The sequence below is a fragment of the Bufo bufo genome, chromosome 5 (genome assembly GCF_905171765.1).
Source record: "Bufo bufo chromosome 5, aBufBuf1.1, whole genome shotgun sequence".
NCBI lineage: Eukaryota > Metazoa > Chordata > Amphibia > Anura > Bufonidae > Bufo > Bufo bufo.
The window spans coordinates 472,074,436-472,100,215 of NC_053393.1; the positions used below are offsets into that span (position 1 = coordinate 472,074,436).

At 44.9% G+C, this 25,780-nt stretch overlaps 1 protein-coding gene and 1 long non-coding RNA gene across 2 annotated transcripts in view; both read right to left on the reverse strand.

The window, feature by feature from the left end:
- LOC121002584 overlaps window positions 1-24,546 on the reverse strand; it is a 30,685-nt gene extending 6,139 nt beyond the window's left edge. Inside the window, exons 1-7 of the mRNA XM_040434028.1 lie at window positions 24,399-24,546; window positions 22,237-22,360; window positions 20,227-20,313; window positions 19,831-19,948; window positions 8,870-9,037; window positions 5,462-5,520; window positions 4,180-4,250 (exon numbers count right to left, since the gene is read on the reverse strand). Of these exons, the coding sequence (XP_040289962.1) occupies window positions 4,180-4,250; window positions 5,462-5,520; window positions 8,870-9,037; window positions 19,831-19,948; window positions 20,227-20,313; window positions 22,237-22,360; window positions 24,399-24,546 (775 nt within the window). The remainder of the gene's footprint in view (window positions 1-4,179; window positions 4,251-5,461; window positions 5,521-8,869; window positions 9,038-19,830; window positions 19,949-20,226; window positions 20,314-22,236; window positions 22,361-24,398) is intronic.
- Window positions 16,210-17,482, reverse strand: LOC121001608. The gene is made up of 2 exons (XR_005779098.1): window positions 16,509-17,482; window positions 16,210-16,432 (listed from the first exon to the last, which is right to left on the reverse strand). It is a non-coding gene; the product is annotated as an uncharacterized LOC121001608 (long non-coding RNA).
- Window positions 24,547-25,780: the final 1,234 nt, after the last annotated feature.

Genomic DNA, 25,780 nt, shown 5'->3' on the forward strand with positions numbered 1-25,780 from the left:
AAGAGCTCAATTCAAAGACTACAAACCGTGAATGAATTCTGCTGTCAGCTCATGTTAGTAGGTGGTGGGGAATCTATTCATATACATCAAAATATCATGATATATAAAAGATGGTCATATATGATGTTCCATTTCAAGTGACACAGGAGTGTGGGTGAATTTATCTACGAATAATTCTATTCAGCCCTAACATTTTACCTCTAGGATCGCACAAGAAGTTGTTAGTGGCTAGCTCGATCCCAGAGGAAGTCATGGCTTTGATTTTCAGACTACCATGTTCCTTCAGTGCCATCATGGGAGGGATGTGAAAGTATAAATCTGTACTGAAACCAGTGCACAGTCTATGTGAATTATGTGGGTGGGCACAACTGGAGACGTCCATCACCCGCGTCTGCCAGCATGTAAGGGGCAAGGAGGAAAGTAAAATGACCGTCTAGTTAGGAGATTAGTTAGTTATTACCCAGCAACAGGCGACAATAAAGGTCCCTTTAAACGGGACAATTTAGCAGGCGATTGTCTGGTTGTAAGTGAAGGAAATGGATACATTTACATGCAGCAATCTCCTCCACAGTATGGGGAGGAGAGATCACTAATGACATCGCTCGTCCCCATACAGACTTGTTGCTCGCCAGCGGCAAAGTGTGTTTAGACAGCAAGATCTGCTGCCAACAAACTACGATTAAGATGCCTGCACAAACAAGCATTTCGCTCGTTCATCGGGTAATCGGAGGCACCTTTACACTGTCAGATAATCGCTAACGAGCATTCCTATGTAAAGGGGCCTGTGTAAAGGAGCCCAATGTGATAGATTATGTAAATAAACCTGATGTGATAAATAATGTACGAAATTATTTTTTTATTTTAAAAGTGTTCCTCCAACTATAAATAACTGCTCATAGAAGTCTATGAAGATCGGAGGGGTAAGCAGAGTGAGAAAGAGAGACAGAGACACAAACAGAGAGGCAACAGGAGATTATAGTATGTTATCTACCTCACCCCAGTGCCGGTGTTCCGTTATATTTCCCTACCTCGTGAGATTTCCCTACACTCGTCAATTCCGGCCGCACCGGACATGAGCCTCACCAGTTGTTAGGGAAGAGAAAAATTACGGGCCAGTGCTTTTTCCCTACCCTAACCGCTGGTGAGGCTCCCAGCGCATGCGCAGTGTCGGCCGGTATCCAGCTGAGAACATACACCCGATTACCGCGCCTGCGAACTGGCCGGTAATTTTTCTCCACCCTAACCTCTGGTGAGGCTCCCGGCGCATGCGCAGTGTCGACCGGTGTCCAGCGAACTCTGCTGTGAAATTTCCCTACACCGATGTTGTGCGCCTGCGCAGCGCGCCACACCTTCGGCACACCTTCTCACGTCATGTCCGGTGCGGCCGGAAGTGACAAGGGTAGGGAAATCTCACGAGGTAGGGAAATATAATGGAACACCGGATTCACAGTTACACTGCTCACTACTGCTGTATAAAATCCTGAAAAGGGTATTCCAGTTACACAAAAATATAAATAACACTACATTAAATAAGTCAGATGATGACGATCTGAGTGCATTTTGACTCTTTCAGCGTAATTGTGGTCTGCTCCTGGCTGCACCCTGTGTTCACATCATGGGGAGTGTCTGTAGAATCAGGTGTCTGCCTCTCCTTTCCCTCCCAGGTCAAACATCACAGATCCAAGCCTGCTTGAAGCCATGCTGGAAAAAACCCGCCCTAAGCACAGGATCATTGCTGACATCATGTCTACAGGGCAGGATCCAGCAGGACACCGCTCTCAGAGGCAACGTCATTGATGACGTTGTGTCTACAGGGCAGAGCCTTACAAGCCTTGTCACAGCTCAGATGTAGGTGTAATATCATCAGGACAGGGAACCAACACAGTAGAAAATTTCACATGACCACAATGGAGTGCAGGAAATCCGGGCAATACAGATAAATATTCGCTATTAGTAAGTGATAAAGTGTTGTTTCCTGATGCTGAAAATTGCAAAACCGGAATAACCCTTTAATAATGCTGCTTCAGAGAAGTGGGTTCTCCTCTTCTATTCGTGTGCTTCTCATATAATACATCATAGCAGCTAGTCTTCTGCTCCCCCTCCCCTCTCCATATGCATAGACTACTATAGGCAGTATGTAACTTGATCTCTAAGTAAGGGCTCATTCACACGACCGTATGGTCACAGTGTCCGTGTTGCGGAAGCACAGACCCGAAAGCCCACAGAAGCACTTCAGAGTGTTTCCATTGGTCCGCAACTGCAGCACGGAGTTTACAAAGCCGGTGCCCATGTATTGTGGACTACAATACGGACATCATGGCCACGTGAAAACGCCTATAAGGCTAGGTCTACACGACGACATTTGTCGCGCGACATTTTGTTGCACTAATGTCGCGCGACAATTTTTATAATGGCAGTCTATGGTGTCGCACTGCAACATGCTGCGACGCAACAGTCGCAGAAAATCCATTCGAGATAGATTTTTCTGTTGCGTCGCAGTCGCAGCATGTTGCAGTGCGACACCATAGACTGCCATTATAAAAACTGTTGCGCGACATTGGTGCAACAAAATGTTGCGCTACAAATGTTGCAGTGTAGTTGTGCCCTAATTGTCGCGCGACAAATGTCGTCGTGTAGACCTAGCCTAAGGGTACTTTCACACTTGCGTTTTTCTTTTCCGGCATAGAGTTCCGTCCTCGGGGCTCTATAGCGGAAAAGAACTGATCAGTTTTAGGCCTCATGGACACGACCTTTGTGTGCATCCGTGTCCGTTGTTCCGTTTTCCGTGATTTTCTGCGGACGCATTGACTTTCAATGGGTCCGTTGAAAACTCGGAAAATGCACCGTTGTTCATCCGCGTCCGTGATCCGTGTTTCCTGTCCGTCAAAAAAATATGAGGGAGGGAGGGGGGCGCACTGGCCACCAATTAATTTAATACTGGGGAGGGAGGGGGGGCCGCACTGGCCACCAATGAATTTAAAATGGGGAGGGAGGGGGGTCTGCCCCCTGCTGCCTGGCAGCACCTGATCTCTTACAGGGGGCAGTCATGTACACAGTTCTTAGTATATTCTAACTTGAAGCGTCCCCATCACTATAGGAACGCCTCTGTGTTAGAATATACTGTCGGATCTGAGTTTTGACTATCAAATCCGATGGTATATTCTAACATAGAGGCGTTCCCATGGTGATGGGGACGCTTCAAGTTAAAATATACCATCGGATTGGAGAAAACTCCGATCTGATGGTATATTAATAGGGACTCCTGACTTTACATTGAAAGTCAATGGGGGACAGATCCGTTTGCAATTGCACCATATTGTGTCAACGTCAAACGGATCCGTCCCCATTGACTTGCATTGTAAGTCAGGACGGATCCACTTGGCTCCGCACGGCCAGGCGGACACCAAAACGACTTTTTCCTTCATGTTTGGTGATCCTCCAAAAATCAAGGAAGACACACGGAAACAAAAACGGAAACGGATCACGGAACAACGGAACCCCGTTTTGCGGACCGTGAAAAAATACTGTCGTGTGCATGAGGCCTTATCCTAATTCAGGATGCATCAGGATGTCTTCAGTTCAGTCTTTTTGACTGATCAGGCAAAAGATAAAACCGCAGCATGCTGCGGTATTATCTCCGTCCAAAATGCCTGATCAGTTGTCGGAATGCCGGATCCGGCATTAATTTACATTGACATGTATTAGTGCTGGATCCGACATTAAGAAACACCTGAAGGATGGATCCATCCTTCCGGTCTGGGCATGCGCAGACCGGGAAAACTGTGAAAAAAAAATACAAGACGGATCCGTCTATCGCATGACAAGCGGAAAGACGGATCCGTTCTTGCAATGCATTTGTGAGACGGACCCGCATCCGGATACTTCACACAAATGCTTTCAGTCACATACAGATCAGCAGATCCAGCAGGCAGTTCCGACGACGGAAATGCTTGCCGGATCACACTGCCGCAAGTGTGAAAGTACCCTAAGCTGTAAAACAGTCTCCTCTTTGAAAAAGATTTTATCAGCAAGTTTAAAGTGAGTGAACGGTTTAGGTGGCAAGGAAGGAAATGAGCTGATAAATGAAGAAAGTAGCATCTTTGCCTGTACTAATGATTTATGGGAAATTGTTTATAATCGGAGGTATACATTAAAATGAAGATTTTCATTTACACTTACCTGTCTCCAACTGCTTCCTGTTAACAATTATCTTTAGGTGACCTTCTTCTACTCCATATTGTTCAGCAATTCTGAAGCAAAGTAAAAATAAGAACAGATGGTTCACAACTTCATTAAACTTTTAAGCGTGAAATGTGCTTGTTAAGTTCAGCAGAACATTACAAATACAGAATAAAACTACATTAAGTTGGAGTGTGAATTGCATTATTTTATGGTTCTAAATATGACACTTTAGTACATAACACACAGTACTGTTAAACGGGTTGAACAATCTTGTTTTCCAACCCTGGACGTCAGTTGTTCCCTCTGATGACATACATCTATGTCCTGATGTATAAGGGGGATACGTATTGTATAATGAAAAATAATTTAAAAAACTACAGACTTTGTGCTTTGACCCATAAGAGAAATTACCGGTTAGATTGTGTTACATTGCTACAATTAATTATATAACACCACCTATGGTTTTTCCCACCATAAATTTAAATATAATCTACAGGGTGGGTTTCCAGACGTCAAATTTGAAGAGGTTGTCCCACAAATAACATTACCACCTACCAACAGCATAGGTGATAAACAACTGACGCTGAGGGCCCCTCACCATTTACAAGGGAATCCCGAGCCCTCTGTTCTTCCTCACTGCACGAGTTTAAATGGAATGGTGGTCGAGCATGTCCACTGTGGCTCCACTCCACTCCATCTCATCAAGCAGTGCTCCATTCACCTCCTTACTGCAGTCTGGTATTGAGGAAGCAGGGCTCAGGACCCTAGTTTAAGAGAACGGTTGGGATCCCAGCAATCAGACATTTATCACCTACTCTGTGAATAGGTGATAAATATCGTATAAGTCGCTTTTATAAGAGGTGTGGGGAAAATGTCAGCGCTTCCTATAAAACGAATACTAATGAGCGCCTCCGTTAGGCAAGCACTCACTAGTATGCAGTAGGAGAGTGGAATGGGGAGTGTAGCGTTAGCATTACTCACCATTCCCTGGACTTCTCCGGGCGCAGTGCTGTGTCCTGACAGAATACAGTGTCAGGACATAGTGTGCATCAGTGTGCAATATGACCTGACACTGGGCAACATCAGGTCACGGCGCGGCACTGCGCGCGCTGGATCTTCACAGTGGCATGTCTCAAGGGTCTAGAATTGCCCAAGCAGAAGTTTTATGGTGGGAGATTCAATGATCTATCCCCTAGATTTATCATGCTTTTTGTTTCATATGGTACATTGCACGATTGTACGATTACTGAAGAGATTATTGATTATGAACTGTACATACTGGAATTTCAACTCCTTCCCTGTGATATTAAGGGACGTTTCCACGAAGTTTCTGGATCCCTTAAAAAAACACAACACAGAAGTGTTAACTCCAATCTCAAAGATCATATTTCAAACGCTAGAGAATTGCACAAGAGAAGCGAATAAAGAAGTGAATGCGGATAATGGTACAGTAATCGACAAACTTGGTGGATACAGATTTTCAATGATAAATCAATTGTGTAATCAGTAACTTTTCTTCTTTTGGGATCCCTGCAGAATCCAATTTATAAAGCACTGTGGTATACATCAATGTTCAATCTGACAACAATAGATGTCCACGAGGGATAATGTAAGATCACAAGGGTGTCAAGGTTTTGCACTGTTACTGGCCGGCCATATATTAAGTGAGCAGCAGGCCAGGTATATGTGATATGGTGTATAATTATTACTGATATGACGGCTCTCTGGTGGTGTAGCAGGAACACTGAACACCCACTGCCAGGCTTCCCCACAAATATCAGCTGATCACTGCGACACTGATTGCTACAGAGCCCTTCTAGCAAGTAGGGACCATCCACAGTGGAGAACCCCTTTAATAAAGCATGTCTCTGGCTGCACTACTGGAAATGATATAAAGTCTGCTTGCATTGGGTTCCTCTGCAATTGAATTGTATGTGATGTTATTTACAACCTTATCACAGTTTCGGATACCAGAGATTTATGAAACACTCACACAGTATAATACAGGACGTATGCAGTGGTGTGAAACGTTATGGTTATTGTAATGAAGGCCTTAAAGGGAACCTGTCACATCGAATACGGTGTCTGAGCTGCAGGCAGCAGGTTATAGAGCAGGAGGAGCTGAGCAGCTGGATGTATAGTTTTGTGGGAAAAGATTCAGTAAAACTTGTATTTCATTCATTTATATTCCTGCTCATAATGGGCTTTGAAGTCCAGGAGGCGGTCCTATCAGTGATTGACAGCTATACAGCCATAGAGAGAGAAAGCTGTCAATCACTGATAGGACCGCCTCCTGGACTTCAAAGCCCATTATGAGCAGGAATATAAATGAATGAAATACAAGTTATACTGCATATTTTCCTACAAAACTATATATCAGTTTGTTCAGCATCTCCTGCACTATAACATGCTGCCTGCAGATTTATTCACATGTTTAAAGTGACAGGTTCCCTTTAAAAATAATACAATCATCTTCTACTTCAACATAACTTACAGCACAATACACATAAAAATACAATCTGGAGCATCATGTGAGAGTAAATGATGTGCATCTTATCTGCATATGAATTCCTTACAGATCAGGGCAAACATCTTGAGATTTAAAGGGTTTCTAGCACCTCATTTTGACCTAATTAGCTCTCAGACACTAGCGATCTGCTAGTGTCTGCTGTACCTAACCATGCTATTCTCAGACCTGTGTGTGGATCCGTTTCACTAAAAAACTAACTTTAATTAATATGCTAATGAGCCTCTAGGTGCTATGGGGGCGTCTTTTCAGCACCTAGAGGCTCGGTCTACTCACATTGTATGCTGCCCCGCTCGTCCGTTAAGCCGCCCATCTCCTCTTGAATGCCATCCTCCATCTGAGCCAGTGGACGAATTCTCGCGCCTGTTGTTCGGCGCAGGCACAGTGAATGTCTGACCGCTGCCTGCACAGACCTCTCGGTCATCGGCGCAGGCGCAGTGGAGATGTCTGTGCAGGGAGCGGTCAGACATTCACTGCGCCTGCGCAGAATACAGACGTGCACGGCGCAGGCATTCGTCCACTGGCTCAGATGAAGGATGGCATTCAAGAGGAGATGGGCGGGCTTAACGGACGAGCGGGGCGGCATACAATGTGAGTAGACCGAGCCTCTAGGTGCTGAAAAGATGCCCCCATAGCACCTAGAGGCTCATTAGCATATTAATAAAAGTTCGTTTTTTTGTGAAACGGATCCACACACAGGTCTGAGAATAGCATGGTTAGGTACAGCAGACACTAGCAGATCGCTAGTGTCTGAGAGCTAATTAGGTCAAAATGAGGTGATAGAAACCCTTTAAAGAGGACCTTTCACTAGAATAAAAAATCTAAACCAAGCATACAGACATGGAGAGCAGCGCCCAAGGATCTCCCTGCACTTACTATTATCCCTGGGCGCCGCTCCGTTCTCCCGGTATAGGCTCCGGTATCTTCATATGTTCGGCTCAACTGGGTGGAGTCTGCCGGCGTCTCCTTCTCCCAGGCTGTAGCGCTGGCCAATCGCAGCGCTCAGCTCATAGCCTGAGAGGTTTTTTGAGCGCTGCGATTGGCCAGCACTCCAGCCTGGGAGAAGGAGACGCTGGCAGGCTCCACCCAGTTGAGCCGAACATATGAAGATACCGGAGCCCTTACCTGTGCCGCGAGCCGGTCTGAAAACAAATCCGGTGACCGCGAGCAGGCAGTTCCGAGAACAGCCCGATGAAGGCCCCCGGTGGCTGTTCTCGGAACTGCCTGCTCCCGGTGACCGCACTTGTTTTCAGACCGGCTCGCTAACAGGCACAGGTAAGGACTTGTGAAAAAAGATGGCAACCCGCATATGTTCGCGGGCGAACAATGCGAACTGGCCATCACTGGTTATCACATGCATATGGCAGTACACAGTCATTACACATCCAAATTATGGTTCCATATGAATCCATGCCAAAATTCCGCCAAGTGAACGGGGCCCTTAGAGAGGCTGGGATGTTCTCTGGTACTGCAATATACAGTAGGTCATTACAAGATTCAGGGGGCGTCTTCATTTGTTTCTGTATATGTAGAAGTAAGAAGTATTATAACTCATCATATGACCCATTATTCCCAGATTCTGCATATCTGCACCTGTGTGAGGGATCATCTCAACATGTCTCAGTCTTTTCCACACTCTGCTCAAGCACATCAATGTGAGCTTAATTACAATGTAAATGAGTGCAACAATCAACAAAATCTGTATGATTCCCTGTGCTATCCCCATAAGCCACCCACCAACATTTTAAACCAGTTTGCTGGATTCAAGAAAGAGAAGGTATCTGACTACTAAGAGTCCTTGTCAGCACGATGTGCATCCAGCCATTGATCTCTCATTTCCTTCATTTTCTGGTCTTCAGATAGATAAGAAGTCTCTACAATTTACGTCAGCAAGTTCTGACCTAGGAACCGGCATCACTAAATAAGGCATCGTCTTTGAACTCACAGGACTGCGAGTACAGACCCAACCGTTTAATAAACTGAGCACAGATGATGGTAACATGGCTCTGGTGAAATCAATGCTGATAATGGCAGACCTGTTTTAGTCTGTAATTCTAGCGGAATAGAACAGTGGAAAGCATTAGTGCTGAGGTGAGCTTAGCTTTGGATCCCCGTGGAACATCACCCTGTATACAGCTCAATAATTAAATGCTTTCTTACTTTATTAAGTTTGCGAGGTAAGAAGACTTGTAAAGACGCCAACCCTTTTGTTTTAAAATTTTCATTTCCGATGCCGCGTTGTATTGCAGAGCAGCGGATTTCTTCCAGTGCACCGGCTATATCTTCCACGCTGCATTTCAGCTTCTCGACGTATTTCTGAGACAGCTCCTGAAATGTAACACAGGGGATGTGAAGCTGAACATGGACAAATGCATAGACTGAGCGCCGCCATATAGATTTGGCCAAACCTGCAGATCAGGCAAAACCAGGCCATTCAGAGGGGGGACTGAAGAGGGTCAACAATCAGAGAATGCAACTGCACCCATGACCTGGGAGGGGGCCTAACAAACAATCATATGGTAATATCATTTAATGGCTATGTCCACGCAAACAATGTGTTATTCTCTCAGAGCCTGTAAAATGAAACATGAGGCAACTTTTCAATAGGTGTTAGTTAAAAAAATGACTACCATTTTGTTTGCACAGCTCCTATGCAGCCTTTGGGTCTCCATGGTAACAGACAGCAAACAAACTCTGTGTAGTCTGATCTAGCCGTCATATTCCATTCCATCTGCTCCCTACTTTCCAGGTAAGGCTAGTTTCACACTAAAGAACAAATGGAAGGAAGTAGTACAAGTCTGCAGGATTACATTACATAGTGTCTGTTTGCTGTCTGTTCCTAGCGATGTGCCACCAATGTGTGAGCTGGACCAACCCCTTTAAGGGTGCCTTCACACACGGCAGATTTTGTTGCAGAATTTATTTTTAAATGGGGCAGCAAGCACATGGATTTCTGCAAGCCCCATGCAGGTGAATGGAACTGATTTTCAGTCGCGGAAAATTCTGCAACATGTTAAGGCGCCCTTAAGGCCCCATTACACTGGCAGATGAAGCAGGTGATCGTCGGGAGGGAAGCGTTCCTTCCCGACAATCACCTGCTCACTAGCGGAGGAGACCGCTGCTATTACATGAGAGATCTCCTCCTCAGTATGGGGACAAGCGATCGCTATGCCATTGCTCTTCCCCATACTGAATCGTTGTTTGACGGCAGCAGATCGTGATTACACAGCATGACCTGCCGCTGGCAAACGATTATTTTTAAACCTGTTGAAAGACTCTGCTTGTTCATTGGGTTATCGGTGGCAGTATTACACGTTCATACGAACGCTCGTTAGCAATGATCTTAGCGATTATCTTCTGGTGTAATAAGGCCTTAACTGCTGAATGAAGGAAAAGATCGTTAAGTGAAAGGTAATATTACATTCAGCTGAGGTAGCCCTACAAGGCATTGTGCCTGGTTTATCAGTTAATTTCCTGGAGAAACTTTAACCCTTGTAAAATGCCCTATAAAGACATGAACAAACTAAGGTCAATGCCAGGTTGGCATTAATTCAAGGCTCCAGCAGCAGGCAGGTTACCAGCTTCTAGCACGTCTTATATCTGACTTCTTGAGTTTGGCACAGTTACTGCTCTGTGATCATCAGTCTATTTTATTAAAGGCTATGTACCCCTTTGGAGGGCAAATTTTTGTTATTATTGCACGTTACTAAATTTGAGCTAAAAATAAAAAGATTTTAATTGGTCTTTATTAAAAATATGGTATCCTTTTTTCTGTACAGAGCTGACATGCTCTATAAAGATGACCTTTCATGGATTTTTTTTTTTGTTTAATTGAATACCTTTCCTTGCTGGCGCCCTGCCTGGTTTTTTTTTAAATACCTCTCGTATGCCCCACTGTGCCCCCCCCCCTTCCCCCACTGTCTTCTCGCCCAGTATGTTAATACTGAGCATCGGTATAGGGAGGAGACGCCAGGGTCATCTCCTTCTCCCTGGTTGTGCCGCGGTCCAATCACAGCAGAGAGCGTCACAGTCAGGGAGAAAAAAATGAAAAAAGGTAGTGGATCTGCGCAAACTAGACAAGTGGTTAAGGTGAAACAATCAAAAGTGCAGTCTGTCAGTATATGCCCAACACAACTAACAAAGTCTGCGTGCTGTCTCTTAGCCCACGGGTGTTCACACTTCTTGTTACGGCGATATACTTCAGTGCTGAACGCAGGTACCGCAATGCTTGTTTCTGCCCATTATTCCAACGCTGCATACATAGTGCTCACCACGTATGGATAAATAGTCTCACTTTATTGTACTTACAAAGTTGTTGTCCTAATCAAATCACATAAAATATCACTGCCCGACCCGGGTTTCGCTCCGCTTCATCAGGGGCTTGCCGAGATTCACTTCTGGTACGGGTGCATTTAAACCTCCTCATTCTGGACGTCACGCCCGCAAAAAATAACTCCCTCATGTTATTATAGTGAGGTATTTTACAATATAAATACATTTCCATATCTCTCAATAATAAAATTATACAAACATTTTATAAATGTATAAAAATATTAGTATGTCTTATTATATTATTGTATCATGGTTATAAAGAACACTAGTGGCTTTTTTTCTACAATTGCCTACAGGTGAAGCCTAGATGTTCCTTATTCTTGTGCCGTATTCCCCATCTTGTGTACCCACTAATATCCAGCGTATATGCTACTAAAAACAGCTCATATATAGCAACCGGCAGTTAATACATCGATACTGCCTTCATACCCCAATCTATATTCATGCCTGCAGGTTGTAAAGTTTTCATTTTATATATCCACTTCTTTTTTGTTAATATATTCAACCAGGTCCCCGCCATCAGTTACGTACTAATTCCACGCCCATAAACTTAAGTCCCGTCGGATTGCGCTGATGACAGTTTTTAAAATGGGCTGATAAAGAAAGGGTTCAAACCCATAGTGTATGTTTCTAATATGTTCTCCAATCCTTACTTTTAATTTTCTTAAAGTCCTGCCCACGTACTGAAGGTGGCATTCTAGGACGTATATTACTCCTGCATGTTCACATGTTATTTGGCCCTTTTTTAAAGATGAAAATTGGTTTGCGGGTAGTGTCTTACTAATGATTGGGTCATTAAGCAGTATATTCCATTTTTTTTTTCCGAATCACCTGTTTGTAAGGAGGGCAAAAAGTGGAATTAAGGCTGTTCTATACCTATCTATCTATCTATCTATCTATCTATCTTCCTATTATTACTGCTCTGCGTATTCCTATCTTCTACAGCTCCCCTTTCTGTATAGGTAGATGCAATTCTCTCCTTATCTTTAACTAATGTAATTTCTTCATAACCCTTTTCCAAAAATCATTGTTGGATCACTTCACTCTGCTCTTTGTAATCACTAAGTTTGGTACAATTCCTTTTTATTCTTTGAAATTGTCCTCTAGGTATGTTCTCTACCCATGGTCTATAATGACAACTGCTTCTATGCATATACCCGCTCCGATCTGTGGGCTTGAAATATGATTTGGTATATAAGTGACCTCCTTCAACCATAATTTCCAGATCTAGGAAGCACACAGATTTTTTACTTGTAATAGCTGTGAATTTAAGATTCCAGTCATTATTATGCAGTAAGGCAGCATCAGAGGGGGGTACCCGGCAAGGAAAGGTATTTAATAAAAAAAAAATAAAAAAAAATCCATGAAAGGTCCTCTTTAACCCCTTCACGCCCGATGACATACATGTACGTCATCGGGTCGGTCTTTAAACATGGCGCCCGATCGCATGCGCTGAGGCCACCCTAGTCGCGGGTGGCCGCCTGCTTCTTATAGCAGACACCCGCGGCTCATGTCCGCAGCCAGCAGTAATGCCGATCGCGGACATTTAACCCCTCAGATGCCGTGGTCAATCCTGACCACGGCACCTGAGCGCGCTGAAAGCGCGCGCTTTCGGTCATGCTCCGACTCCCCCGTGTGGCAATCGGAGGAGCCGGAGCTTGTGTGCAGCAGCCCCTGTCTTTGTGAATGACGGGAGGCTGCTGCATAGTATTTCCTATGGAGCCCTTGCCTGTAATAGGGCTCCATAGGAAAGTAGTAAAATCATCATAGATTCCAATGCAAGTGCAGATTATTGATTCTTATAGTGTAAAAAAAAAAAATATTAAAAATTAAAAACATAAAAATTCAAATCATCACCTATTCCCAAAATAAAAATAAAAGAACTTAAAAAATTAAAAAATACACATCATGGGTGTCACGATGTGCGAAAACGCCTATAGTATAAAAATATTAAAATAAATTCCCCATATGGCAAACAGCAAAACGGGAAAAAGCGTCCAAATGGCCGATTTGCCGTTTTTGGTCGCTTCATTTCCTACAAAAAAAATACAAAGTGATGAAAAAGTAATACACACCCCAGAATGGTATCAATGAAAAGTTCAGATCAGCCCGCAAAAAATGAGCCCCCATACAGCTCCGTATACATAATTACAAAAAAAAGTTATAGGGGTCAAAATAAGGCAAAAAATTAATAAAACAGATTTTTTTCCCACTTTTAAATTTTTTTTATCAGTATCAAAACGCAAGAAAAAACTATACATATAAGGTATCTCCAGATTCATACTTACCTGTAGAATAAAAGTCAGTTTTATCGCATATCGAACGTCGTAAATAAATAAAAAAAAGTAAAACTGTGGTGGTGTTGGAAAGTACAACTTGTCCCGCAAAAAACAAGCCCTCATATGGCTATGTGAACAGACATTTAAAGTTATGGCTCTGGGAAGGTAGGGAGCGCAAAACAAAAAAGCAAAAAAAAAAAACTCCAGGAGTGAAAGGGTTAAGCACCCTTTGGATTTTCTGTCAGACCAGGGACAGACAGACTCCTTATCTCTGCTCTCTCTCATTATAAACACTCATTATAGCTCAGTTCTTATGTTACTGATGAGAATGTGTTTATGACCTCTTGGTAAGGTTTATTAGATGACTCAGCGCTCCAGATGGCGACCAAAATGGTTGCCAATGCGCCCTAAAATTTGCAGATGGCGACAAGACTTTTTAGCCTGGTATCGAGTATCACAATACTTTTTTGTTGTATCGAAACCGAATCAAAATTTTGGTATCGTGTATGTAGTGCTGGCTCATTACTGTGACCTGCGTCTCATCTTCTCCAAGTCTTTTTTTTTTAATTATAATTATATATATTTTCAATTTGGCGACTCAAAATTTAATTTGGCTCCTAAATTTTACAGTTTAGAAGCCAATGGCTCCTGTTTATTTTTTTTAGCTGGAGCACTGTGACTGGCACAAAGTGAAAGTGAAATCACACAGCTAGAAAAACAGTTAACCCTTTGTCACAGAATAGCCCCAAATTTCTTATAAAGGGCAATTGAAAAAATGATTTTTAGGCAAAAATGAATAACATGCTATTATTGCATGTTATTCATTTTTGCCTAAAAATCCTTTTTTCAATTGTCTTTTATTTAAAAAAAAATTGCTTCTGAAGGTGTACTGTACATAGCCATAGGTAAAAATATATTTGCACCATGTTAGCCAGTAAATAGAAAAATAAAAAATTGAGAATCTCAGTTGTTGATACTAGGGATGAGCGAATCAAATTCGGATGCTTCATCTGAATTTGATTCGCATAAAACTTTGTTGTAATACTGTACGGAGTTCCCGCTCCTAGTGGTACCTTGGAACCGAACCAGAGTTAGTTCAGGATCAAGGTTTTTTACAGTAATAATTCACAAAAATGACTACATAAAGTCTTGTGAGACTTCGCAAAGTAATAACTTCGGCTCATCGGAGCCAATACATTGTAATACTGTATGGAGCTCCCGCTTTATGCAAATTAGGGCTGAAACGATTCATCGATGTAATTGAGGCAAAAAAAAATCAAGTTTAAATTTAGGATTCGTTTAAATCAAGTGACCACGGAGCGTGAGTGAAGGCACTGGGGGAGTGGGAGACATGGCAATTGGGCTAGCAATGGATCGCATGGAGGGGCTGATGGCACTGGCGGAGTGGGGGACATGCTGGATTGCATTGAGGCACTGGGGAAGGGGGACATGGCAATGGATGGCATTGGGGGACATGGCATGGAGGCAGGGACTGATCTGATGGCACTGGGGAAGTGGGAGACATGGCAATTGATCGGGTGGCATGGAGAGGCTGATGACACTGGGGGAGTTGGGGACATGGCATGGAGGGACGCTGATCTAATGGCACTGGGGGAGTGGGGGACATGGCATGGAGGGGCTGATCTGATGGCAGTGGGGGATATCACATGGCAATGGATGGCATGGAGGCACTGGGGGAGTGGGGGGACATGGCAATTTATGGCATGGGAGTCTGCCTCTGATTGCAAGGGAGGGTCTGATGATGGCAGCCTGGGGGTCTGATCATGGTGGCATGGGGGTCTATTGCAGACTTGCGGCATGGGAGGACTGATTTAAGGGCAAGGCTGACTGACTTGGGGGGGGGGGGATGTCTTATCTGTGGCTGAGATGCGATAGTCTAATTTGGGGGGTACAGTTTGATCTGATGATCTGTGTTCTGATGAAAAATATTTTGTTTCTGAAATTCTCAAGGTGTGACTCAAATTTTGCTGTTGCACAAAGCAAGGGGGCAAGAGGCAAGATGTCACGGATGGTGTACAGGAAACAAGACAATACCATATAAACAATGTCTCTCTGGATCCACAACTAAGGAACAAAGGGAGACCCCTGCAATAGAGCTGCCGCTCTCCCTCACTGCTCAGCCTATGTGAACACCCCAAAGGTGGATGGCCGCATATCCACGTTCTTCAGCTATCTATTACCTGAAGACGCTACAATAGTGAAGGGACACGACCACCGGCTCCCTACACTGACACGGAGGGAGTCAGGGTCACCTGGATCCAGAAAAGACAAAAACATAAATACATAAACAGCACTTATCTGCAGACGACTGACCTGGGAACTGGGAACTGGGAACTGCATGCACACACACTCCAGGAAGTTGTATCAGCCGCACACTACTGCATTATGGGGAGGAACTTAAAGGGTAGCGATCAGTCTGACTGCATGACAGCTGAGATAGACTAACGAGATGAGAAACTAAACCAAAACAAAGAAATTCAAGGAGGAGGATCTGAGAAGCTCCTGTGAGCGCTTCTCAGCTGTCTGGCTGTGACACAAGACCTAAAGAAGTATTACTTTACTTCATCAACTGCGAAATGGAGAAAGAGAGAGAAAATAGTGAGGACGAGGGGCGAACAGAAGAGACAGGACAGAGAAAACTGCAGTGTCCACAGTTTGGGATCATTTCCTGCTGAAAAACAACAAACACTCTGTACAGTGTGTCTATTGTAAAACCGAACTAGCCTACCATAATAGCACAACATCAATGCTTCAACATCTCACCAGAAAACACCCAGTTTTCGCATGCAGTTCACCGAGCGGACCGGAACCAAGGTAAGTAAAGCAAACATTTGATATGATCTTAGTGACACAGACACAACACACAGGCTTTGTATTGTAATTTATTTAAACTCTTTTTCAGTAAATCACAGCGATGTATGGACAGCTATGTGTGGACAGGTGCATCACGTTCAACTGAAGCAGCTGAGCTTACAGACAGCATTCTGAACATGATTGTCACAGACGTGCGCCCGCTATCCATGGTGGAGGATGAAGGTTTTCAGAGGATGATTTCCATTTTCAATCCAAGATACACTCTTCCTTCAAGAACCTACTTCATGAAAATTATGGAGAAAAAGTATGAAAGAATCAAAGGCAAGTTGAAGAATACTCTTAAGGAGACTCACAGCATTGCGCTTATCTGGGGTTGACGTGTCACTTTCTTGGGAAGGATTGGGAAATGGGAGTCCTACAGCCCAACAACGATGCCCCTTGAAGAAAGACACACAGCTGCAAATATCGCAGAGTGGCTTGAGGATGTTATTGCCGTATTTGGCATTCCAGCAGAGAAAGTCAAAGCTGTTGTCCATGACAATAGTGTTAGTATTGTAGCAGCAGTGAAAATTTTAAAAGAAAAACATGGATGGGCATCGGTGCGATGTGCAGGCCACCCCCTGAACTTGGTTCTGCAAAGCAGTGTGGCTTGTGTAAGATGCCTTGTTGAGCATTTTAGGAAGAGTGAGTTGGCATGCACCAAGCTAAAGGAGAGGCAACAGCAGATGGGCACACCACAACACATGCTGGTGCATGATGTAAGCACGCGCTGGAATAGCACTTATCACATGTTATCAAGACTGCTGGAACAAAGATGGCCAGTGACTGCTGCTCTCTCAGACCCAGAAGTGACTCCAAGAGGAAAACACCACTACCTTGATCTGAAGCCTGAACAGTGGAGCTAAACCAGGCCCTTGACCCATTTGAAGGAGCTACGGTGTTTCTGAGTGGCCAGAAGTACGTTACCCTCTCTACACTTCCACAGCTAGTGCAGAACCTAAAGAAGTAGTCAATACAGGGTTTAGCTTTTGAGACTGCACCATTAAGGTCATACCAAGCTCATGTGGTAGAAAAGATCACAACAAGATGGCAAGAACTGTCTATGTTTTAACCTCACTCTTCAAACACTGCCCTAATTGCCCCTGCTCTGGAACCCAGATTTAAGAAACTTTAATTCTTGTCTGCTGATGAATCATTCAAGGTCCAAAGCACAGAACAGACCATGGCACTTGTTGCCAAAAAGGAAATGACACGGCCCAGTGACCATGATGGAGCTTCTTCTAGAAGACAAGAAGATAACCCTGCTGGAGCAAAGCGTGCCAAGGATCACGCCACAGCCACATCATTTCTCCAGAACATACTGGGATCCAGCTCCAGTGATGGACGATAAGGAGCAGCAGTTAAGTCAATCTGTGCAGAAGGAGGTCTTGATGTACTTTGGAGAACATCCCAAATCCAAGAAAGAGAATCCGCTGTCATGGTGGAAAACAAATGAAACATGCTATCCAGTACTAGCAAAGCTGGCAAAGTCCTTTCTGTGTATTACAGCAACTTCCATGCCATCAGAGCGTCTGTTTTCTGCAGCAGGAAACATAGCATCAAAGCGCAGGGCCAGCCTCAGTTCAGGGCATGTGGATATGCTCACTTTTTTTCATTGCAACCGCCAAATGATCCTTTAGGCCACGAATCAGGAACCTCTGGCACTCCAGCTTCTGTGAAACTACCACTCCCTGCATGCAAACATGCTCTGTTCTTCTAAGCTGGTTCATGCAAGCTTACATGCACTTTACCATATGTACCTTATTCAGGAGATAGCTTTTCCAGAGCTCCTTTGGAAAATGAAAGGTGGAATCTGATTGGTTGCTATTGGGAAACTAAGCCAGTTTCGCTTTACACTATTTTTGATAAATCGCCCCCATATTTTTTGCCTTCTAAAAATGCCAGAAAGCCTTAGAAGAAAACAGTACAGATCATGTGTGCAAGACAGTCAGAACTAAAGTTGCCTGAAAGTCTTCAGAATTGAATTGCGTAAAGGGTAAGGCAATGTTTATGTCTTACTACTTGTTTACTTCATTTTTTTTATTTGAATTTTGATTTTAAAAGTGATTTGATCATCTTATTTAGGTTTCTTTGACAGCTTAGGCCAGGTTCACATTGCAGTGTGAAGACTGGGACTATGATCATCTGGCGACTGGTCGGAGTCCGGCCAAAAAATGCTATGTCACTGTGCAGCATTTTTTTGTCCGGATCCCCATTACAGTCAATGGGCATCCAGCTATGACAGATGGAGCCGGTGTACTCCAGAAGTCTGTTCCTCCACCGGAACAGACTGACGGAGTTCATACACATTCTGGCAGAAGAACAGCCTGCTGGAGTATTCCGTATTGGGTATAGCCGGATACAACCAGCTATATGCTCTCATTGACTATAATGTGGTCCAGGGCCATCAGGCCATGTTCCGGCATACATGCTGGGTATCGTCCAAAGCACGTTATTTTTTTTTCCTGCCAAAACCCAGCTTGAATACTGTAACAAGGCCGGACCCCATTACAGTCAATCGCTGCAGCTGCCGGCAGTATCCAGATATACCCGATACGGTACATTCCGGCTGGCTGTTCTTCTGACAGAATGTATATTGCAGCTGTGAAAGAAGTCTTAGGCCTCATGAACACGGCCGTGTTCTGCGGCCGAGAGCGGTCCGTGGTAACCCGGCCGAGATTCCTTCTGACAGCAGGAGCGCACGGCGTCATTGGTTGCTATGACGCCGTGCGCTTCATGCCGCCGCTGCTGTACAGTGATACTCGTATAGATCATTCGAGTGTATCACTGTACAGCAGCGACGTCATAGCAACCAATGACGCCGTGCGCTCCTGCTGTCAGAAGGAATCCCGGCCGGGTTACCACGGACCGCTCTCGACCGCGGAACACGCCCGTGTGCATGAGGGCTTACGTGTGTGCAATTATTTGCTATACCACCGTGAGAAATAAAAATATTGTTTTTATAAAGCAATACGTTATTTTATGAAGGTTTTTCTTATTAGAGTACTCGATTCATCGTAAAAATTATCGGTAGAATACTCGATTGCTAAAATAATCGTTTGCTGCAGCCCTGAAGCATCCGAAGTCGATTCGCTCATCCCTAGTTGATACCTTATAATGGGTAACTGGAAAAAGGGTACTTTCACACTAGCATTTTTATTTTCCGGCATAGAGTTCCATCACAGGAGCTTAATACCGGAAAAAAAAGCTTCAGTTTTATCCTAATGAATTCTGAATGGAGAGCGTTCCGTTCAGGATGCATCAGTTCAGTCCCTCTTACGTTTTTTGGACGGAGAAAATACCGCAGCATGCTGCAGTTTTCTCTCCGGCCAAAAATCCTGAACACTTGCCGGAATGCCGGATCCGCCATTAATTTCCATTGAAATGTATTAGTGCTGGAACCGGCATTAAAATTGCCGCATTGACGGACCCGTTCTTCCGGATCCGTCTGACAAATGCATCCAGATTGACGGAAATGCCTGCCGGAATCCTCTGCCGCAAGTGTGAAAGTAGCCTTAAAAGCTTGCAATTGTGCCTTTGTTTTTTCACTTAGATGAAGGCTCTTAAAATGTATCAACCACTGAGGAATCTCAATGATTTACTTTCACCTCGGTCTACGAGACTCCGTGCACTCACCTTCAGCTCAGGTCCAGCCTCCTGCTCTTCTGTGGTGTATGGGGCTTTCCAGAGCTGAACCCGATCCTCCCTTAGGCAATGTGTCAGCTGGGAAACCAAGAATTTTCTTTCCGCCATCCTACACAAGGAAAGAAGGAACAATGCATCAGAGTTTTTGTACAGAAACATAAGCTAGTCACATTTTTGAGGGAAGCAGAATCATACAGTAAAATGCAGGATGGTCTTCACTCCCACCTTTCACAATAGCTGGACGTGATATCTAGCGCTGTCAATCAAAAGGGGGAGTAAAAAGTAGCTGTAGCGGTGCTCGAAGGGCTACATCCCACCCCTTGGTGCTCCAACTGCTAATTTACATACCGATACAAGACCTCATAACCCAACAACGGAATAACGTACTGAGGAAAGCAAGGGATCGTTTTAATCAGCATCAGCAAGATGCCTGGTTTAATAGGGTTGATGATGCTGACAGAGGCTCTGCAGGTTCTGTAAGATACGAGATGGGGCCTCCGTGGCTTGTTTTACAGCTTGATCCGGAGTACTTGTAAGCTGAGTCACACCTGAGTCAACTCTTTGAACAATTTTCGCAAAGTGGCAGGGCGCATTATCCTGCTGAAAGAGGTCACTGTCATTAGGGAACACCACCGCCATGAATTGCCACATACGGTTTTCTGGTCTGCGCATGCGCAGGTTTTTCTAGCTTTGAAAAAATGAAATACCGAATCCGTTATTCCGGATACTACCAGAAAGACGCATCCGGTATTTCAATGGATAAGTCTAACAAATCCGTATTTGGATCCGGAAAAAAGACATCCGTTTGCATATAGATTTTCGGATCCGGCAGGCAGTTCCGGTATTCTGTCAGAAAACCTTAACTCACCAGATTCTCTTACCCCACGTGACTTCCGGGGGTGTGCGCCTTCGCGCAAAACCACGGCACAGCGCCTCGGCGCAAGCGCAGTACCAGGGCATGAGTACGTTAAAATTACAGTGAGCGTTGACTCATGCACACAGCGCGTGCGCTCTCAGGGGTAAGGAGATCTGACGGTCTTTTGTCTTGTTAAATCTCCTTACCCTCACTATGCAGCGCGCTTCAGATTCAATCCGCGCGTGCGCAGTGTGAGTGTAAGGAGATTTAACAAGACAAAAGACCGTCAGATCTCCTCACCCCTGAGAGCGCACGTGTAATTTTACCTTACCCATGCCCTGGTATTGCGCTTGCGCGGAGGAGCCGTTCCGTGGTACTGCGCTTGCGCGGAGGCGCACACACCCCCGGTAGTCACGTGGGGTAAAGGAATCTGACGAGTTAAGGTTTTCTGACAGAACACCGGAACTGCCTGCCGGATTCTAACAACACTAGTGTGAAAGGACCCTAAGAAAAGGACCTAACTGACTTTATTCAAGGGACACTTCATTCATACCACAGAAGTGGAATTCCCCTTTAAATGTTCCATGCATTACTGTGTAATTATTATAACTCTCCCAGAAACCACTACAACCTGCTGAGTCACTAAGAAATAATCAGTCATCGTTTGCTTCCTATTCTCACACACACACAATCTGCGGCACCGCATCCAGCTGCTCACCTCCCGGCCCGTCTGCTCCTGTCACACTGTATAATATTGTGTACACGGAAGAAAACACGTCAGCTTCAAATGTCCGCCCACTTCACCCGCCGCACCAATCACTGCGCAGCTCTAAGGAAGGCTACATGATAGAAGGATAGTGATTGGTTACAATCCAGGCACTTAGTAACGTTGAGGTTAGGTTGTGGTTAGCTCTTTATGTGTGCGTAGTGGAGAAAGTTTGCCTGCACGTCACTGCTGTCCTTGTGCGGAGAAAGAGAACGCACAAGAGGCGGCTCAGAAGGAGATGTACCAGCAGGGGGCGCCATAGACATTGAAGTCTGCGCAACAGAGACGCCTCACACTTCAACGTGAAAAGGCTGGGAAGACACATAACCTTCACTTATATGGCGCCATCATATTCTGTAGAGCTTCATTACTGGGGAGTAATGTGTACACCAATAAGCCATAACAATAAAACCACTGAGGGGTGAATGAGTAATGTTGCTTATCTGGTCATGATGGCTGGTGACAAGTGAACAGGCCCTTATTGAAGTTGGAATCAGGGAAATGGGCATCGGTAAGGACCAGCGACTATGACACGGGCCGCATTGTGATGGTTAGACAACTGGGTCAGAGCATCTCCAAAATGGCAGGTCTGGTGTGGTGTTCCAAGGAAGGACAACCTGCAACACAATCATGGACGCCCAAGACTCATTGCTCCATGGGCAGATGTGGCATTTCTGGGGCCCCAAGAAAGGTTGTGTCGGGGGCTGTGACTGAAATACCTTTACCAGGTGGAGTATTTGCACTAGCACTGGGTATGTTGCTATTACCGCATTACCCCCTTTTAGCAGGTGGAGTGTTTGCACCAACTCTGGATACTGTGGCTAGTACCTCATTACCCTCTTTAACAGGTGGAGTATTGGCACCAGCACTGGACCCTGAGGCCATTACCACATCACCCACTTCAAAAGGTGGAGTATATGCTATAGTACTGCATATTGTAGCAACTACCCATGGGCGGACAGGCAATATACTGTACAGGGAAATTTTCCAGGGGCCACCCGAACCCTCCTCTTGGCCACTCTCCAAGTACATAATGATCTGATGCTCTCAGCATTAATTAATACTAGGACCATCTGGTACTTTTACACCTGGCAGGTGCCCTCCTGAATTCAACTGTATCACTGCCCTCAGTATGGAGAAAGGGCATTATTTTATGCTGCACTGTGGTGTTTGGTTCTGCTGGGGCGGTATGTTGTGCTGCACTGCGGTGTTGCTGACCCTGCCTACCTGTGTTGTCCCTACCTTCTTCTGGCTTGTATTGGCCATACCTACTTGAGCTGCCCCCCTTCCCTTTCTGTCAATTTGGACACCTAAAACTCGGGGCCACTTTTAGTTTTTTCCAGGGCCATGTTAAGTTCGCAATCCGCCCCTGCTACTACCTTATATTCCCCTTCCCCAGGCAGAGTTCCAGCCGACTCTGAATGCCGTAGCTTCGCCTTATCAGGCGAAGTACTTCCACTACTGCATTGCCTCCTGTCAGACGGAGATTTGCACGAGCACTGTAGACTGCGGCTACTACTGTTTTGCTCCGTCTCAGATGTGGTGCTTGAGTTAACACTGGATGCTGAAACTGGGGCCCCAACCGTGTTTCTTCTTTCCATTTACACTGACTCCCATTGGCAGTACTGCAGAACCTCCCTCTCCAGGGGGTGTATTAGCACTGTCAGTGCCTTCTGTAGCTACTAACACTTTGCACCTTCAATAGGTGGAATATTTGCTCTAGCATTGGATGTTGTTCCTAGGTGCACTTCCTATCCATACAGCAGGTGGAGCAGTGACCCTTCATCAGGTGCCGTTTCTGCGCTAGCACTTGTACATTTAGTTTTATTATGTCTGATGGCTCTGGTCTCCCGCATTACTTCTCTCCACAGACTAAGTATTCGTGATAGCACTGGATGCACGCTAGTACTGAGGCTGGAGCTGGTAAATCCTACTCTGTGTCTACAGCACTTACCGACTGCATTATTCCCTTGACAGATGGGTTATTGGTGCTATCATTTCATACCATGACTGCTCCAGCATTATACTATCCAGAAGATTGAGTAATGCTGTTTTTCATCATCCTCTGGCTCTGGATGACAAACCTATGAAGTTCAGATGATGTGGGTCTTCCACCTTACTCCCTCTCAAGGTGGAGTTGTGGTGTTCTCTCTCATGCTCACAGTCTTTTATATTTCCCACTTCAACATGGGGACTGGTGGCTCTCTTTGCTATCAGTTATCGTCGTGACTTCTCTGGACTTTCCCCCATTTTGTTTCCTGAACTTCTGGCATTTGCTGGCACCATGCCACTATCCCCATTCTTTCCCGGCAAGTTGTTTTCATCCTCCCTCCCGAGCCAAGTTCTTTTCGAGAGAGAGAGAGAGAGAGAGAGTGCCTATATTCTCCTGAGCAGACAATCCAGGACTATCTCCATTGTCATCTGCCCAGTTGAAATCTTCAAACTTTACAAAGTTTTTTTCTGTGTTGCCATATCCTTTCCTGGTGTTTTTATGTCTGGGTGCTGGGGTCAAATTTCATCAGAGGTCTTCACTTCAGTTGTTTTTGTAGTCACCCAGCTGGAGTGGTACTTCTCTTCCAGCTGACTCCACCGTCCATAAACTCAGTTTTTTCTCCATTCCCATACATAATTTTTAGTGGGCCTACTCCCAGTCTGTATTCTGTAGACGGTGTCTCTTTTATTTCCTTCCGCAGTGCTCCTTCACAGACTGTGTTTTGCCAGTCTTCACAGACGTTTTCCTTTATTCTTTCTTTTTCTGGGGTGTCACTGACTCTTCTGTAGTGATTCTATTGTGGTTGTCCACATTTCTTGGTTTCCTTCTGAGAATTCCACTGTCTCCTCTCTCCTATGCCTTCTGTAGTCACTCCGGGTTGCTTCTGACAGCAACTCATCTTCTGTTTTTTTTTCCTTTTAGGCAAATTCTGCTTCTCTCCTGACCTTCTGCAATTTCATGAGTCTTTGGCTCAGTAGAACAGGGCTCATCTTTCCTTTGTCTGGACTGAGCCACTCCAGAGTCTACGTTCTCTCTAGCTGGCCTTCCTTCCACATTCTTTTTCTGTCCTACAAGCAGATCCTTTTCATGCATTTCAGTGCGGGTTTCTACAACCAGCCTTACAGTTTTATTTTGATCTATTTTTCTCTTCCCATGGTACTGTCCTATGGTCGTCTTTGTCCCCCAATGATGCAAGTCAGAAAATAGGATATTTTTTTGTGCTTACATGTAAAACCTTTACTCGCTGAGTTCATTGGGGACACAGCTCCCACCCGGTACATTGATGGTTTTTTCTTGATGGGCCCCACCTGTTTCTTGGTTCTGGCCCATCTCTACTTCTCTTTCTTACTATTGGTTTTCTGTTGGAGCTAACACTTTTCAGCTTAGTGTCGCCTCATAGTGGCAACAGCTATACCTATGGTGCCCCCCCCCCCCCCCCCCCCATGAACTAAACGAGAAAAGTTTTTTACAGGTAGGCAGAAATAATTATATTTTAACCACCTCCGGACCGCTGTACGCAGATTCGCGTTCCGGAGGTGGCAGCGCTGCGCACAATCACGCATATACGCGTCATCTCGCGAGACGCGAGATTTCGCTCCAAGCCGGCCCGCGCATGCGCATCGCGGGCCGGCAAAATTCAAAGAAGAAGTTCGTCACCAGCCTGCCAGCAACGATCATTGGCTGGCAGGCTGGCGATTTTTAAAAAATCCAATCCAAAGTCATATAACAGATCATATTAGTAAATATGATCTGTTATATGGCTTCTCTGCTCCTCTGCTGGTCCTTTTCGTCGGTTGGATCCAGCAGAGAAGCAGACTGAACTGTAAGTACACCAAACACTTCACTGTAGCCCCTGATCACTCCCCTGCACCCCAATTAACCCTTTGATCACCCCTTTGATCGCCCCTGTCAATCACCAGTGAAAAGAAAAAAAGTGATCAGTGTAAACTGTCACTTTTTTTTTTTCACTAGTATTGGCTGTTAGGTTTTAGGGATAGTTTAGGCCCCTTGGTTAGGTAGTTAGCTTGAGTTAGCGCCCACCCCACCGCACCGCAGTCACTTTTATTCGCTGAATAGCGTATCGCTAATCAGCATTTGTACTTTTATAGTATCTGTAAGTGATCAAAACTGATCACGGTCAGATCTATAATAGTATTAGTGTCACTTTAGTTCGCCCTCCACCCAAAACGCAGTGTTTGCCCGATCAGGCCTGATCGGTCGCCCACACGTGCGTTCACCCACGCCCGCCCCACCGCAGTGACAAAAAATATATATTTTTTGATCACTGCACATTCATTTTACACGCACTGCGGCGATAAAAAAATCA